Source organism: Bemisia tabaci, chromosome 9 (assembly GCF_918797505.1).
Source record: "Bemisia tabaci chromosome 9, PGI_BMITA_v3".
Lineage (NCBI taxonomy): Eukaryota > Metazoa > Arthropoda > Insecta > Hemiptera > Aleyrodidae > Bemisia > Bemisia tabaci.
The window spans coordinates 7,112,584-7,128,439 of record NC_092801.1 but is presented as its reverse complement, the minus strand read 5'-3'; the positions used below and the strand labels follow the sequence as shown (position 1 = coordinate 7,128,439).

Genomic DNA, 15,856 nt, shown 5'->3' with positions numbered 1-15,856 from the left:
CCTAATTTTTCTGTGTCGGAGCGGACCCACGACCCACCCAACAACGATTCAGTACTTTGCAAAGTCTAAGGTTGCAAACTTGCAAAATGTTTTGTTTTGATTGAGGTTAGATTATGGTAGGAGGTGATAATAGGAGAACCAGAACCCCAGAACCTGCCCACCGTCTCCTCTTTTTACCTGCTTTCCGTTTCCTTTGAGCAGAAGGCAGAAGCACAGAAGGTCTGTAATTTGCTATTATCCTTTTATCTGATAACAAGAAAGGACCTATATTCATTATGTGGCTACTTTATTAGGTAAAATTTTACTCCCCAAAGTGAATGCAAGTACAACACACACATACATACATTCAACTACTCAGTCTCTCCAAGCAAGCGGACAGGTCAATTTTTGTACTTATTGAAAGCATCAGAATACTCAGCACAAATGTCCGATAAACTTTCGATCTGTCGCAGATCTTAAAATGCAATCTAATTGTACCGAAGACACCTGACTCAGAAGCCTGACCATCATTACCTAAGCTAGCCAGAAAAGTGTCCATCCAGAGAATATGAGTCCTTTAGCAACAATCAACGCCTCCATGATGGCCCTGCGCCTCACAGGTAAGAACCACTCTGAGCCTTTTTTATGTCAACACTTAACACTTGGACTGCTTTCATCTCTGCCCATCCTACATTTTTTGTCTGATCCACAGATTCACTGCCACAATCTGTCCCAAACATTTATTGCACTGCGAAGAGGTCATGGTAGAGTACCTGTATAGGGAAAGTACCGACAGATTTGAAACTCCGAAAGTCCATCAGGCCTTCACCGATGCCCCCGGGAAAAAAGTTAGGGCCCAAAAGGGCAGCCAACCTATGAATTTCAATTATCCAGAGCGATTTACTGATACTATTGTTATGAACCGTCCTTTATTAAGCATGTGTTTGACTCAGTTTTTGCATAAATTTACTCGATTTCGTGGAAGAATGCTCATTTCTACATATTCTTGGCCATCTTGGTTAGAATTGGAATCTGTAGACTAGCAGTGAAATTTTGTGCGTTAGAAGTTGGTTAGAAGGGTGGCTGCACTTTTGGGCCCTAAGCCCTCCATGAACCGATCTGTCTGTACTCTCCCTATACAGGTACTCTAGGTCATGGTTATCAGCACCTATTTTTTTTTTACAATTTTCCTACAGCACAGAGCTCCCGTTTTTTTGTGGAACACCACTTTCACATGAGTGTATTTATTTCCTAATTACTTCTTGTCTCACCTTATCCCCACTGTACAAATGACCCTGCACCCTCCTTCTAAGGATGTGTACCACGATTGATTTGTAATTTTTTTCATAGAATTAAAGTCGTTTATGGATGCTGATCAAAAGTCATCGTTGCGCAAACTTTCTACGAGCTCCCAATTTTGCACAATTCGCGATAGAAGTTTCGGTAATTTCCAGGACAAGCCGGTTAAAATAAAAATGCAGTGCGTCTGTCAAAGACAATAGAGTGAGAGAGGGAAGGAAGCTGATTTGGATGATGAAAAGAAAAGGCGTGTGGAACCAGAGATAAGACTATTGCTCAACTGCTGATCGGTTTTCCTGTTAACATTATTTACACTCACTGAACCGACCCAAACAGTACGCGAGTACTGCACTGCCTCTATTTATGCATGGAATTATCCAAATGTTTTTTGCGGATAGTGCAAAAACGGTGGCTCATAGAAAGTTTGCGCAATGATGACTTTCAATCAGCATCCATAGTCGAATTTAAAACAAAAAAAATTTAAAAATCGACCATGGTACACATTTCCACAAGGAGTGTGCAGGGTATCAGGTTATCTACTGTACGGAAAAAGTACGGATACACTGAGAAAGCACGGATTTTGAAAGGTCGGTGTAAGGCACAGATTTTCCGTTAAAAGTTGTGGAAATCCAAGATTTCTGAGGTGCACTCTAAAAAGTAGTCTTAGGGGTCTTACATTTATGAAGTTCCTGGTTCGATTCCTTGGATTTTTTGGTTTATTCCTCTGTCATTCCACTTTTCCAATCCAATTATTATTATAAATCCGTGTGAGGTGAGGTAAAAGTAAGGAAAAGATAATGATAAAGTAAGGATTTTTCAGAATCGCCAAGAAAATGAATTTTTGGGGAAGTAAGGGAAAAGCAAGGAAAAATAAGTGAGGAATTTGAATGACAGGGTACCAGTAGACATCCTGTGAATCTGCCAATAAACATTCGTCTCTTCAGTCAACTTGGTTCAGCTGTGAGCGAATCATCACATGCATTCACCATGGAAAATCCACTCGACCTGAGTAATGTTCTCTTGAGACTGGTTTTCCTGCTATGACCTGGTTCTTGGATAGAGTGACGCACTGCACGTGGAACACTTGCTTTACAACTTTTGCACAGAAGAAGTCTTAAGATGAACCGACTCAAGGACAAGAGCTCCAAGTATGCTAGGTCTTATTTTTAATTTAGTCTGTTGAAGACGAAACTTCTTGAGGCGATGTGATTGAATGCTATAGTATTTGCCAGGTAAATGAGTTTAGATATAATGTCATCATAAGGAAGCACAGCATTTAAATACAGTTTGTAAAAAGATTTCCTTTTTTTTTCAGTCAAAAAATGGACTCCTATTGTCCTGTCAAATGCCGCATTACATGATGAAGAAATTCCCAGAAGTTTTACGGAAGGTCTAACGGAGTATGAAGGTAATATTTGATTTTATTTCTCACTTTGGAAGTCCCAAAGTCTTCAAAACGTTAGCTCTAGTGCAGTCAATGGAGACGGACACTTTTTGGGGCTCAGAGACCTTTTAATTTTCGAATATTATCTCTAAATTTTTTTCAACTTAATTTTTGTTTCACATTTTTTAGAATTATAACGTTATAAACAGGGCTAATACAGGGGATAAAGAGGGTTATCACAAGAGAAAATGGGCCTGTTGCAAACTTTTGCTAGGGCAAAAATAAGAGTTGGTCCTTACAGATATTGTCTCAAGAATCACGATGAGCGCATCAGCAAACTCTGAAATGTACTCCTAACTTCACAATTTGCGCAAGAAATTTGCGTTATTTTAAGATTCCCGCTTCAAAAAGGATAGTATAGTACAGGTGAACATTTCGTCAGAGGAGTCACTCCATTCAATCCTTGCTCAACATGGCCAATGCTTCCACGCGCTAGTTGAGGAGAGCACGAGGTTAATCAAGGCGGATATCTTTCAAAGCAAGAAAAATGTGAATGTAAAAACACGCCAATTGTTATCGGGTGGTTAGAACCATGGTCCTGTCACATGTGTTTTGGCGGATTGGTGTTGGCTATGTTGAATATTGCGTAGTATCCCAGTGAGCAGGGGTTGGATAAAATGACTCCTCTAATGAAATGTTCACCTGTGCCGTGGTATTGTATTTTGAAATTGGATGTCTATCAAACAGAACTATGCACAGGGGAAAGATGGGATGTGCACGTTTGTGCTTGGGCCATAAGAATGAATGGGAAAATATAAAGCGCCAGTGACGAAGTTGCTGCCGCTGACTAACTCATGAGCCGCATCCTTAATGCTCTAGATACATGCCCACGGCTCTGGAAGGAGTGCATTTCAGACTTTGCCGATGCGTTCATTGTGATTTTGAGACACTTTCTATGAGCAACAACTCTTATTTTTGCTTTAGCAAAAGTTTGCAACAGACCCATCGTGTCTTGAAAGACTTGAAGTAAGGAGTGCATTTCAGACTTTGCCAATGCGCTCATCGTGATTTTTGAAACACTTTCCGTGAGTAACAATTCTTATTTTTGCTCTAGTAAAAGTTTGCAACAGGCCCATTGGCCCCCACCTAAGAGCTAATTTGGTGCTGACCCCACATCCAGTAAGTAAATAGATAGAGGATTGCTGAACAGTAAGGTAATCAGGAATAACTTTATACGCCAGCGCTCATCACCCTCTGATGCAAAATATTATCAAATAGGTCAAAGTATAAACAGTGATGCAAAATATTATCAAATAGGTCAAAGTATAAACCGTAATACTGTAGTACAATGCTACAAAAAAGTGGAGATTGTGTAAAAAATTGAGTTAGCCAGCCAATAAGGCTCTTAAAGTTTGGAGTTAAGTTAGAACAATATTTCAGATGATATAGGAGTTATGAAATAGTGAATAGGAGAAAGAGTTTTAATGAAGAATTGCAATTTTAGTTAATTGAATGTTTAATACCTGAAGAAAGGAAGTTCTCATGTCTCTGTCATTTGCAGTGAAAAGAATGTCAACAATTGTTAATTCTCAGTTCTACACCTGCGAAGTCATGATGTGAAAAATGAGGGAATGTTGATCCTTTTGGTCAGGGAAACCTGGGAAAATTAGGGGATTTCATTCCGCCATATTTGATGACACCCTGTTCATGCATGATAGCTGGCAAAGTTGAAGCTCTAATCTGAAGACCTGTAGCCAATTCGGAAATTCATCTCCCAAAATTGATCAATTGCAGATATTGAACTTCCTGCGCGGAAACGACTCAATGTTACAAAAAGAGTGCCTGATATCCCGCCGAACATCAAATTCCCAAAAATGGCGAAGAAGATTGGTCTGATGCAGGGTCGTGAGGATGTTCATAACACTCTCCTTCACAAGCAGTTTGGCATCATTGTAAGAATTGTGAACGATTGAATTTGTCAGCTTTTTAATGATCATCTCCTCAAAAATAAATTTTACAGGAAACACCAAGAACTGTTACGGCCTAACTACCATGCCAAAGAAGAACGCTGTATGAGCTTTCAGATATTGCCCCTCCTCTGATAAATCACCAATTTCTTAATATTTTTTTTTCGATATCTCAGAGAAATTGGTTAGTAATTTAATCTAAAGTGACAGAAGATTTCAAGGAAAAGCACTCATAACTATCTTCAAAAATAGATGTTTCCTGGAATGGAATTTTAGCAACATTCGAATGATCAGACAGTATTATATCCTAGCACGACAGTGTAAAAGTCAAAACAGAAGAAAACTGTCTGAGGTTCAGGAATATTGAAGGGCTTTGAACCAACTGATGGAAATGGATAATACAGCTAAAACGATAACCATCCAGTTGTTTAAAAGTATCGAGTTGGGACGTTTTTGAAGTGACATTGGGTATCAGAAATTGGAAAACATTGAACCACTAGACATGGTCTGACTGAATGCATCTTTTGAAATTTTTACCGATCGAAATTTCGCATAGAAATTGATTCACCCGAAGAACATATTATAAATCTCAATGTAACATGATTCTGGTGGTCAATTGGGCTTATTTTTGCCCAACGAAACTATGTGCATCATGACGTGAGCTCTGTTATGTATATATTCTTATGGGTCTCAGGGCTCATGTTTTAATACACATAGTTCCGTTTGGCATAAATATGTCCAATTCCCAACCAGTGGTCCATTTTTAATCAGTTTCTTGCAGAGAGGATCTGAGTCCTTTGTTCCATTTCAAAATGCCTTTCAGCATCCTTTTTAGGTAATAATCTAGGGGTTAGATGGATTGTATTCAGCAGAAGGAAACCAACGCAATGATAATGTTTCAAAAAATCATGAATCTTCATCTCTAATGAATACCTAGAATAGCAAGTAGTTTTTGTGCTTCAGTCAAAAAATATTAAATTTTAAAGGAAAATAGTCATGTACAATTCATTACTATACATATATTTGGTAATTTTTGAAACAGAAAAAGTAGCACAATATGAAAACAGGTTCCCCGCAAAAGAGAAAGTTCCCTTCCGCTGCATGCAATCTAACTACGCTCAAACACCTCTGTCCTTATTCTAATAACATGAGAAAAATCATGGAAAGTTGGATTTTTCCGCTTTGGGTTCAATGGAAAAGCTATGTGCAATTTTGAAACGGAGCAATTTTATGCATCTCAGCAGAAACACAAGAGGATAGACATTTTCAGAAAAATTTGTAATGCCCTCACTTCATGGTAGCAGTTCAGAAAGAAAATTTTTCCAGACCTTAGCAGCAACATAAATTAAAATGGTCAGGAATGCCACAAATAGCTTACCTTTGGAATTTTCTCGACTGTGTTTAGGGACATTTTACCCAACAGAATTGGCAAAAAATAGAAAACGTCGCTTTCTAAGAAGATAGTAATTTGGTGAATAGATAATTTTGTACCGGTGGTGCTTTTTAATCTACTTGCATTTTAATCGCTTATTATTATTTTTTAAATTTCCCTTGCAGGCTCTAAGAGGTGGGAGATTAAAGGTGAAGCATTTCGAGCAAATCAGAAACACAACCTTTAGGCATTTAGACAAGGAGAAGCAATTCGCCATTTACAGAGTTGAAATGCCATGGCAGCCACTTTTCAGAAAGGTTTGTTTTGATTCTGTTTTAAAACAATTAAAAGCGTTTTTATCATTTAGTGTAGCAGGAAGTTCCAACCATTTGTTTTATTTTGGATTTTCAGATTTGGGTTAATGCACTCGGGCCATGCTTGGTATTTTGTAAATGTGTCAGTGGTATCCATTTTTATATTTACTTTCTGAAATTACTGAGTCAATTAAGCCCTTGGGAATTTTTTCAGATTTTTAAAGCTCTAAATGGCAAAGAAACCCTGTTGAGAAAATATCAAAAATTGGACTCGTTTGAAACGAGATTTTTGGCGGGCACTGATGACGCGGTAGGGCAGAGTGAACGGCGTTTGCTGATTGGATGATCTCATAATGGAGATGTTGCATGTGCGAGGGATTTGAGATTTTACAATTGATTCTTATGTAAAAGTTTGCGAGAAAAACGATGATGCCACTGGTTTTCTCTGAAGTCAACTCCCAAGCTCAAAAAAAGCTCTCAAGTTAAGGCCAAAATGGAGGGGATATCCCATGCTATCCTGAGAGTCCACCTTTACATAAAGACAAACTCTCCGTGCAAAGATAGGGAGCAAACACATTGACAGGGCTGCCACTTTATTTGGGGACTCTAAAACTGAAAACACGGCAACCCTGTCAATGTATTTGCTCCCTATCTTTGCATGGAGAGTTTGTCTTGATGTAGAGGTGGACTCTCAGGATAGCGTGGAATATCCCCTCCATTTTGGCCTCAACTTGAGAGCTTTTTTTGAGCTTGGGAGTTGATTTCAGAGAAAACCAGTGACACCAGCGTGTTTCTCGCGAACCTTTACATAAAGTTCAACAGTCAAATCGCAAATTCCTCACACATGCAACATCTCCATTAGGCATTGCGTTACTACGTCAACTCAACTGTCGGCTTTTGATTGGTTGGATTTTGATCTGTTTTTTCTCCCCTCGTAAATTTTTTTTTTTTTTTTTTTTTTTTTTTTTTAAGCTTTTTGGTTTTTTCACAAAATTTTACTCACAACAAACTATACTAAAGACCTGCAAAAATCCCTTGTCACTGACGCATTGAAGGTAATTGAGTAATAATTTTTCAAAAAATCATACTGTTAGTCATTGACGGATGTTTCTTTCAAAATCTTAAAACGGACACAGGGGCTTTGTTCTTAATTTATTACCAACAACGATTCCCAGTCGAGTGTCATGGGAGGTTTATTTAAGCTTTTATTAAACCATTGATTTTGCCAAAATTAAAATTCTGGTTGAACTCTTGCAGGGAATCGGTCATAAAATGGGAGGAGGCAAAGGAGGAATTGCAGAATACTGCACTCCAGTCAGACCAGATCAAGTCATCATTGAAGTTGGTGGCCTTTGCAGTTACTTTGAGGTAAGGCCTGACTCCATCAATACCTTCCTGTATTATGAAATTTAATTGAAGTAGCGGTGAGCAAAGCTAAAACAGCATCCTTTGTCGATTTTGACACTGAACATCAAGGGTGCTGAAAGTGTCATGTCAGTGGCTAAAGTGCAAAACCGTGTATCTCCGCTTGTGATGTCAGAGTAATGGAGATGTTGTATGTGTGAGGGATTTGCGATTTGACCATTGGTTCTTATGTAAAAGTTCGCGAAAAACACGATGGTGCCACTGGTTTTCTCTGAAATCATCTCCCAAGCTCAAAAAAAGCTCTCAAGTTAAGGCCAAAATGGAGGGTATATCCCATGCTATCCTGAGAGTCCACCTTTACATAAAGACAAACTCTCCGTGCAAAGATAGGGAGCAAACACATTGACAGGGCTGCCACTTTATTTGGGGACTCTAAAACTGAAAACACGGCAACCCTGTCAATGTATTTGCTCCTTATCTTTGCATGGAGAGTTTGTTTTGATGTAGAGGTGGACTCTCAGGGTAGGGTGGGATATCCCCTCCATTTTGGCCTCACTTTGAGAGCTTTTTTTGAGTTTGGGAGATGATTTCAGAGAAAACCAGTGGCACCATCGTGTTTTTCGTGAACTTTTACATAAGAATGAATGGTCAAATCGCAAATCCCTCACACATGCAACATCTCCATCTCTTAAAAACTATCTTTATTTCTCTTCTTTGTTAGCAAAATATATGAATTGCATTTTGCAAAAAGGAACTAAGAGCATTCCAATGTTCTTAAGATTTTGCAACCTACATTCTTTGCAATAAAATACTGAACTGAGGCAAAAATTTAAAATTGACAAGACAAGTTTGACAAGATTAGGGCTTCTTAAAATAAGTGCAAACAAAAGAAAAGTAACATAATAAAAACCACCCACCAAGGTTGGACCTTGTGTCAGGTGGGGTCTTATTAATTGGTAAATAAATGTTAACTAATCATTTGAAAATGAAAGAAAGACGAAACAAGAAGAGAAAAAAAAAGAAAGCAAGAAAGAAAGAAAGAAGATAAATACCACGTTATCCCCTTCCCAACCCCCTTTTCCCCTTTCTCCTTCCTCTTTTTGTAGTTTATTCTGAGGTTTTACTTAGGTATTGATTTTTAATTTTTTTTGTGACGGCTGGGAGAGAAACTAAGTTATTTGCTATGAGTTGTTTATATTCCAACGAGAGTTTATCATATTCCTCTTATTAATTAAAAGGGTAATTTTCGTCTTGAACTCATAGTTTATCGGGAGTAAAGGTAAAGCTTGTTTAGATGATCAGTTTATATTTGCAGGGTAAAAACACATCTAGCACAATCTTAGCAACATAGAAATACTCTTGGTTCCTTTTTGCAAAATGCAATCCATATGAGGGTCGTACAAAAATTAAGTGTCTCAGAAAGAGAAGACTCAGACCTTTATAGGAAAAAAACCTTTTTATAATAATAATCATACTCAATTATTGTGGGAGCCTAATGGAACATTTCCCGCCAACTTCTAGAAAAGAGATACAGGAAGCGAAAGAAAAACGATTCAAAGAACAAGGATTGAAAGAACATGGTGATACCTTCTTTTTTGACAGTACCTCTTTTTGAAGTTTTCTCGACATAATTTTCAACTAGAAGGATACGTTTCTCACAGCAGGAAATGAGCTTTCCGACACCAGTGGCGAAGAAGGCTGGTTCCAAACTTTTGAGAAATATCATGACGCTGATCTTCAAGCGTTCAACCGAATCAAACCCCACATCTCCCAGTGCTTTCTTCAGAACAGAACAGAGAAGAGATTGATTGCATTTTGCAAAAAGGAACCACTAGCATTGCAATGATGCTAAGATTGTGCAACTTCATCTTTTGCAATAAAATTGCGGAAATCGTGAAAAACTATGAAATTTAGATGGTAATTTTTGTCTTAAATTTACAGTTTTTAGCGAGTAAAATAGAAACTATTAATGGATAATCGGGTGTTTCCTCCAAGACAAAAGAAGTTGCACAATCTTAGCAACATTGCAATGCTAGTGGTTCCTTTTTATTGCAAAATGCAATCCAGATGATAGTCAGAGAGAGCCAGATCAGGACTGCTTGGATCATGTAGCACAAGTTCCTACCCGAACTTTTCGATGAGGTGGGCCAGATTGCAGCGATAAAGGATCACTTGCAGTCTGTGGAAAATGTTCCGGAAGGCTCCCCCAAAAACTGAATTTTCTCGGCGCCTAATGGCGAATTTTTCCAATCTTTATCCCGTTGGAAAGCTGAGAGACGGCCTTTTGAACGGTATATTGAGTTCTTCCAGATAACGTTCCAAGTCCTCGAAAGAAAATACAGAAACTTACCTCTTGAACGACCCTCGCATTCTGTATAAATTTTAAATTGTGAAGCTTGCTTGTTTCTCTTCGAAAAAGTTAATGGCAATTTTAAAACACCGCGATGGAGATACCTGGTTTCCTACTTTGAGGGGCTTGGAGGACAAGGTGCATAGGTAGTTTTTAAAAAAAATTGAGACATTAATAACTTCAACTGAATTATAGTCCTAAAATATATTCTGTGAGAAATTCACTCCTGAAGTCCAGTTGTTAAGCATCAAAAAGGGAATTCTAACTTTTTTTTGCCTTCACAAGGCTACATGTAATTTTGGAACTTGATTCGCATATTTCTCTAAATGGTAAAAACTGCAGTTATGCACCTTGTCTTCCAGATCCTCCGAAGTTTGATTTTAGAACTTCATATGTGACACCCTATTACAAATGATTCCTGCTCAGCTTCGTCATGATATCATTTAGCATTTCAATGTTGAAACCTAAAAGTAAATTGTGTATACTCTTGGCCATTCCCTTACACTCTAAAGACAGTGTGGGCCAAGTAAGATTCCAACAACTTTTTTAACAATATTCAGGTCACAATTGCAGTGGCATCTGATTAAGATTTTTTCTTGCGTTCAACAAGAAATTCGCCATTCATGCAATGGTCTCTTAACACGGCCAAATCATGATTATTAATTTCTACTGCGAACTGCAATGGGACGCAGAAGCATGTCTGCGCAACTAATCAGATATCAGTAACAATGGCTCAGACTCTGACAAATAGATTTTAATGTTTAACTGATCCCAACTTGACCTACACTCGTGATAGGAGACTTTACAGTGAACTTTTTGAACCAATCTAGTAACTTAGCTGCAGGAAGGTGGGTCCCATCGAAAATCCAAGGACCGTGCAGGAGCTTTATTTTAATTTCATTATGTTTTTACCAGGATCATCACAGGCACATTTGACATTAGCTGTTTCTTGCAATTTTTTGTAGGTGGAGACGTGGCTTACTCATTTGGCCAACAGAATGCCATTCAAATCCATGGCGGTGAGTCAAGAGATCATGGAAAGGAGAGCTGAGAACTATGCCCATATTGAGAAACTCAATGATAATAAGTGGAATCTGGAGTATATTTTCAAAAATCAAATGGGCTCCTCAAAAAGGTGGATACGACGACAGGATTTCTTCCACTTTGGAAAGTACTACTAGATTTTACGTCATTACTATGAACAGTAAATTTGTGTAGCCTCAATGTAAGTTTTTTGTAATTTTTTGTTATTGCCAATGAAGAACTTTGAAACCATAAGGAGTTTTTTGTGTAAGATTATTTTTCCATTTCAACCCTCAATGTGATCTAAAAAGTAGTGTCCAAACGTCTGGAAAACTGGAAATTGTCAAGAGAATTTCGTCAGGTCAGGAAAATCAGGAAATTTTATGAACGACTGGAAATTAAGAAAATCTTGAAATGTTAAAAACAGCAACGCTGTCCGCTAACCAACATGAGTTTCAATGTGATTTGGGGTTCAATGATTGAGTTACAGTACATTGAGACATTCTTCAGTAAAGGATGGTAATTTTAGTCGGTTGAACGATTGATACCCTAAGAATAAAAGGTTCACATGCCCATGTCATTTGCAGAGATAGTATTCCGGCCAAAGTATCACAAGCGCCATGAGACGTTTAAAAGTTTCCGCAGCCATTTTATTTTCTTACAGAGAAATTGTTGATTGAAGCTGTCCGAAAATCTTACTGAATTTGTTTTTGTGCTGCCGATGAAATTCAGTGAAATTTTCAAGCAGATTCAACCAACAATCTCTCTCCAAAAAAAATAAAATGGCTGTGGAAATTTTTAAACGTCGCATGGCGCTTGTGATACTTTAGCCGGAAGGTGACGTAATGACGAACATTTTCTATTTTCAGTTCTCCGCATGCAAATTGTCATAATAAAAGTTCTGGGAATTCTGATAATTTTGTTCACTCAAAAACCTAGAATTTAGGGAATTTTCCTGCAGAGTCGGTAAATACCCTGTTTAAAAACTTAGGTTAGCCGTTCAAGTTTAAAACTCAGTTTTCACCGTGTGGCAATGTCGACTTAGGAATTTAGCTCAAAACTTGGTGGATGACAAAAGAATATGCCTGCAGTTTTTGATAAACTCCCAAAGACTTCTGTTACAAAATAGGAATAATTAGGATACTCATCCCAGTGATAACCGAAATTTTCAGAGTTTATCGCTGGAGTCAACTATTTGGAGTGGATTGACTAAAGAAGACTATTCTGTGCAGCCGTTAGATTACTGCACAGGTTTGTATAATATAAAAATCAGTGGTGAAAAATACATTTGACGTTCTGATAGGAATCCAATCCTTTTTCAAGGTTCAAAATCTTCATGCATATGTTGTCGATCGAACCCCCTAAATGAAGAAATGATTCTTGGTTGCATATAAAAACAGTTTATTAAATTGAAACTTAAGAATACTAGCACTAAACATTGTGACTGGGCAAAAAAGACTAATATACAAAAGGAACAAGAGTAACATTAATACTTCAGAAGTAAAGAGAAACAGGCAAAAGAAAATTCGAGCTATTTACAAGACGAAATGACTAAATCAGAAATTAACTAGAGTAATTGAGATAACAAAATATTTACATCAAATACAGTAAAAACAATCTGATAAATTTGACCTTGGACTCAAAGAAGTCATGATTAGCGATGTAACAAAATTTTTATAAAAACCAACCATCAAGTTTATGCGATGTGATTATACGGTTAATAAGTCTTCATAGCAAAAAAATCATACTTGGTATGTTCCTGCTTTCAAAAAACGTAAACATAACTAAAAGAAGGCAAGAATGATAATCATTATCAAAAATCTTTTGATCTTGAATCATAATTGGTAAAATTCAATTCTTGTAGCACAATTGTTTTCACATTGATAATTAATAAGTTGATGAAAATAGTTTATCAATCGAAAACCTGATGCAAAAACAATCCGCCCGCTTGAAATGTTTTTTTGAACAATCTTAATATTTTTAGATTCGATGATCAAAATTTGATAAAAAGGAATGCTTCATTTAGGTGCTTTTTTCATGATTTCAAGTTTCTTAGGTTTATGGCAATACTTGCCACACTAGGATTGGAATTCCAAGTTAGATTAGTGATAACCATACTGAGGAAAACTTGATACATGGTATATCCTAAAATCTAGTAAAGGTTTTTGCCTTAATCTAATGACCCATCAATGAAAATCAACTTTTGTGATACACTCAGTCATCAGTGGTTGATTCAAACCTATGCTCTTTCTTTTTCAATACCATGAAAAGAGCATCGTCAGTTAATCACAGGTGAACTCTAGATTCAGAAAATATGAATCATTTTAACAAATTCATCCCAGCACCCAGCTACCTGACCCTTTTTTCCAGCAGGCTCACAAGTTACACGCTGGACAAAATAAGAATAGATAATAAAATAATTGAAATAAATTATAAGTAAAAAATATTTATGGCTTGAAAGACAAGCAAATAAGTATGACTAATCGATCAATTTTTCATAGTAAGGCCCAACAATTTCCCAGGTTGAAAGACGCCACATTTGCGGAGCGTCTGACAAACCTTTCAGTCTATAAGAACCTTTCCGCTAATTTTATAACATGGAAAAATGGTGGGTTTAAACAAAGAATTCTACTTGAAGGCAGTGGTTTAAATGTAGGTGCTTAGATATAGAGTTTATTTGAGAAATGATGATGCCGATCTCACCGAAGATTTCTGATTAAAAAAAATTACAGTAATGCCCTAAATATCTGATGCTTCAGTTATCTGATGTAATCAAAATTGAGTTCTCAGTCGAAAACTAATACGCCAACACAACAAAAGCCAGTTTAATAGGCAACAGTTGAATATATCTGGGATTGTAGTTTGTTTTCCTACAATTAAATTACTATGTTTTGCAAGTACGATAAATAATTGACCAAGCTTGAGCTCTTAGGTTACACTCAGAGCCTAAGATGGCATTTATTCTGCCTTTTTATGGTGGTTTCCTGCACCAAACTTTTTTCATATTCCCTGCGACCCTTGCCAATCATTAGATAATCAGGGCATTACTCTACTTGAAAATCTTTAATTTTTTTATTCTTTTTTTTAAAAAAGAAAAGGCAAATAGTTGAACATTTGGTGAAGGATTTTCTCAAGTCAGGATTTTGTCGGCATGAATAGGTCAGGCAAGATTTCCTCTGCATGCCATTATTTTGATTTTAGTCGAGAAATTTATGAACAACTTTTTTCTTAAAGTAAAAATTTCCTGTAGCATAATGTTTGGCTCATAACCTCCATCCAGCGCTAGCAAAGTGAGGCAATTACAACAATATTGTCAATATCTGGCTTAATGTATGCTGTTGCGCCTGGCATTGCTGAAGGTTGAATATAATTTTGCTCATTTCTTAGTTTTTTCCAACAAATTTAACAGACAAAACGAATGACAATTCCTTAAGATTACTGATGCGTGGCTCATTGAAAAAATTATACAATGATTGAATGATTGATGAAAACAGAAATTTTACTAGACTATTCTGAGGATCTATTAAACACTTTTTGTCTTGAATGATACGTAAATAGGCGTTTCACATTTCACTTGAACTTGGTTTTAAGTTACAAGTCATGAGAGAGCCTCTAGGTTTTAAAAATATTTTTCGAAATTACCTACATTGTCCATACATAATGATAATTATCATAATCAATCATGATATTAATTATAAAATTATATTTTTTTTTTACTAATATTTGGTTACATTTAGAAAATTGGTTTGCGTCATTTTGAGGCTTCATTTCGATCTCCAAAACGGACCAAGTTAATGAAACAAAATGTTAGCCTCTACAAATCTTGTGTGATAAAAACAACACTGAAAAAATGACAGTGCTTCTTGCGAAATTTCGAAGCTCCATTCCAGACAAATTTTACAAGAGCCTGGGAAGCTCGCAGATTTGATCAACATGAATTGATCAAAATAAATAGTATGTTATATCAGACTTAATGTCAAAAATATGACTGACTTGCTTGACGCTATACATTTACGCTCAGAGAAAATCTTGCTGCACATATTTAAGGAATTTTGCAAAAGAACTTCCGCATCGTTAAAAAAAATGTTCATAACACATCATACAAAATGTAGGAATCGGAGCTTTTTAGAATGTAGGTAGAAAATAGAGAATAAAAACTTAACTTAGAGCCTTTTTTTCTGCGGTAAAGTTGTTCTTTGAAAGATTCCCCTTCAGGAATAGATTTGATTCTGATCTGGAAGCCTCAGTGATTCAGACAATTGAGCCCATCTTCAGAAAAGAGCACCATCATTCGACCTCTTTTTTCCTCTGCGCGATGAGCTAGGTTTTTCCCTAGAAGGACCTTCCTAGGTACGATGTTTCCGTGCTAAACCCTTGGCAGAGTTCCAAAAATCCCAGCTTGGTGTAAAAATCTAGGAGGTTGCGGTCTTTGGCATCCAGAGAGACACACACACCAAATGAACCTGAAATAAAATGAACAGTGACTCATTTCGTAGGGCAGAATCTCCTTTTTCATGAATTGGCTTTAAATAAAAGAGTCTTGACGGTACAGGATAGCTTTTACAAGAAAAAGAGATGAAACTGTAAAATTTCCACTCAAAAGGAAAGTATGGACTTGGCAAAACATGGAACTATTAGGGCCCAAAAGGGCAGTCTATCTTGCCGCAAGAAAAACAATACAACAAGGTCACTGCAAACCTTCACATTCTCATGCCCATACTCTCCTTATCCAGTTACTCTAGTCTTCACCACAAACTGCCGCATAACTAAACTCTCTGGTGGATAAGGAATATGCAACACCAC

At 37.0% G+C, this 15,856-nt stretch overlaps 2 protein-coding genes across 4 annotated transcripts in view; one reads left to right on the top strand and one right to left on the bottom strand.

Annotated features, from left to right (window-relative positions):
• The first annotated feature begins 139 nt into the window (after positions 1-139).
• mRpL16 (mitochondrial ribosomal protein L16) lies at positions 140-11,308 on the top strand. The gene is made up of 6 exons (XM_019045335.2): positions 140-599; positions 2,594-2,686; positions 4,457-4,614; positions 6,187-6,318; positions 7,573-7,683; positions 10,996-11,308. The coding sequence occupies exons 1-6, from the start codon at positions 548-550 to the stop codon at positions 11,209-11,211; spliced, it is 762 nt and encodes a 253-aa protein (XP_018900880.2). The 5' UTR covers positions 140-547; the 3' UTR covers positions 11,212-11,308.
• Positions 11,309-12,430: 1,122 nt separating this feature from the next.
• Positions 12,431-15,856, bottom strand: part of Oga (O-GlcNAcase) — a 30,352-nt gene continuing 26,926 nt past the window's right edge. For all 3 annotated transcript variants that reach the window (XM_019045603.2, XM_019045620.2, XM_019045611.2), the window contains one exon: positions 12,431-15,516. In XM_019045603.2, the coding sequence (XP_018901148.1) occupies positions 15,386-15,516 (131 nt within the window). In that variant the 3' untranslated portion in view covers positions 12,431-15,385. The remainder of the gene's footprint in view (positions 15,517-15,856) is intronic.

What these genes read in the sequence shown, in the direction of transcription:
- mRpL16 (XM_019045335.2), top strand. Translation starts at nt 548, where the DNA reads ATGAGTCCTTTAGCAACAATCAACGCCTCCATGATGGCCCTGCGCCTC. An exon ending in AGGTCTAACGGAGTATGAAG is followed by an intron (nt 2,687 to 4,456) that starts GTAATATTTGAT and finishes GATCAATTGCAG; the next exon opens with ATATTGAACTTCCTGCGCGG. An exon ending in GGCAGCCACTTTTCAGAAAG is followed by an intron (nt 6,319 to 7,572) that starts GTTTGTTTTGAT and finishes GAACTCTTGCAG; the next exon opens with GGAATCGGTCATAAAATGGG.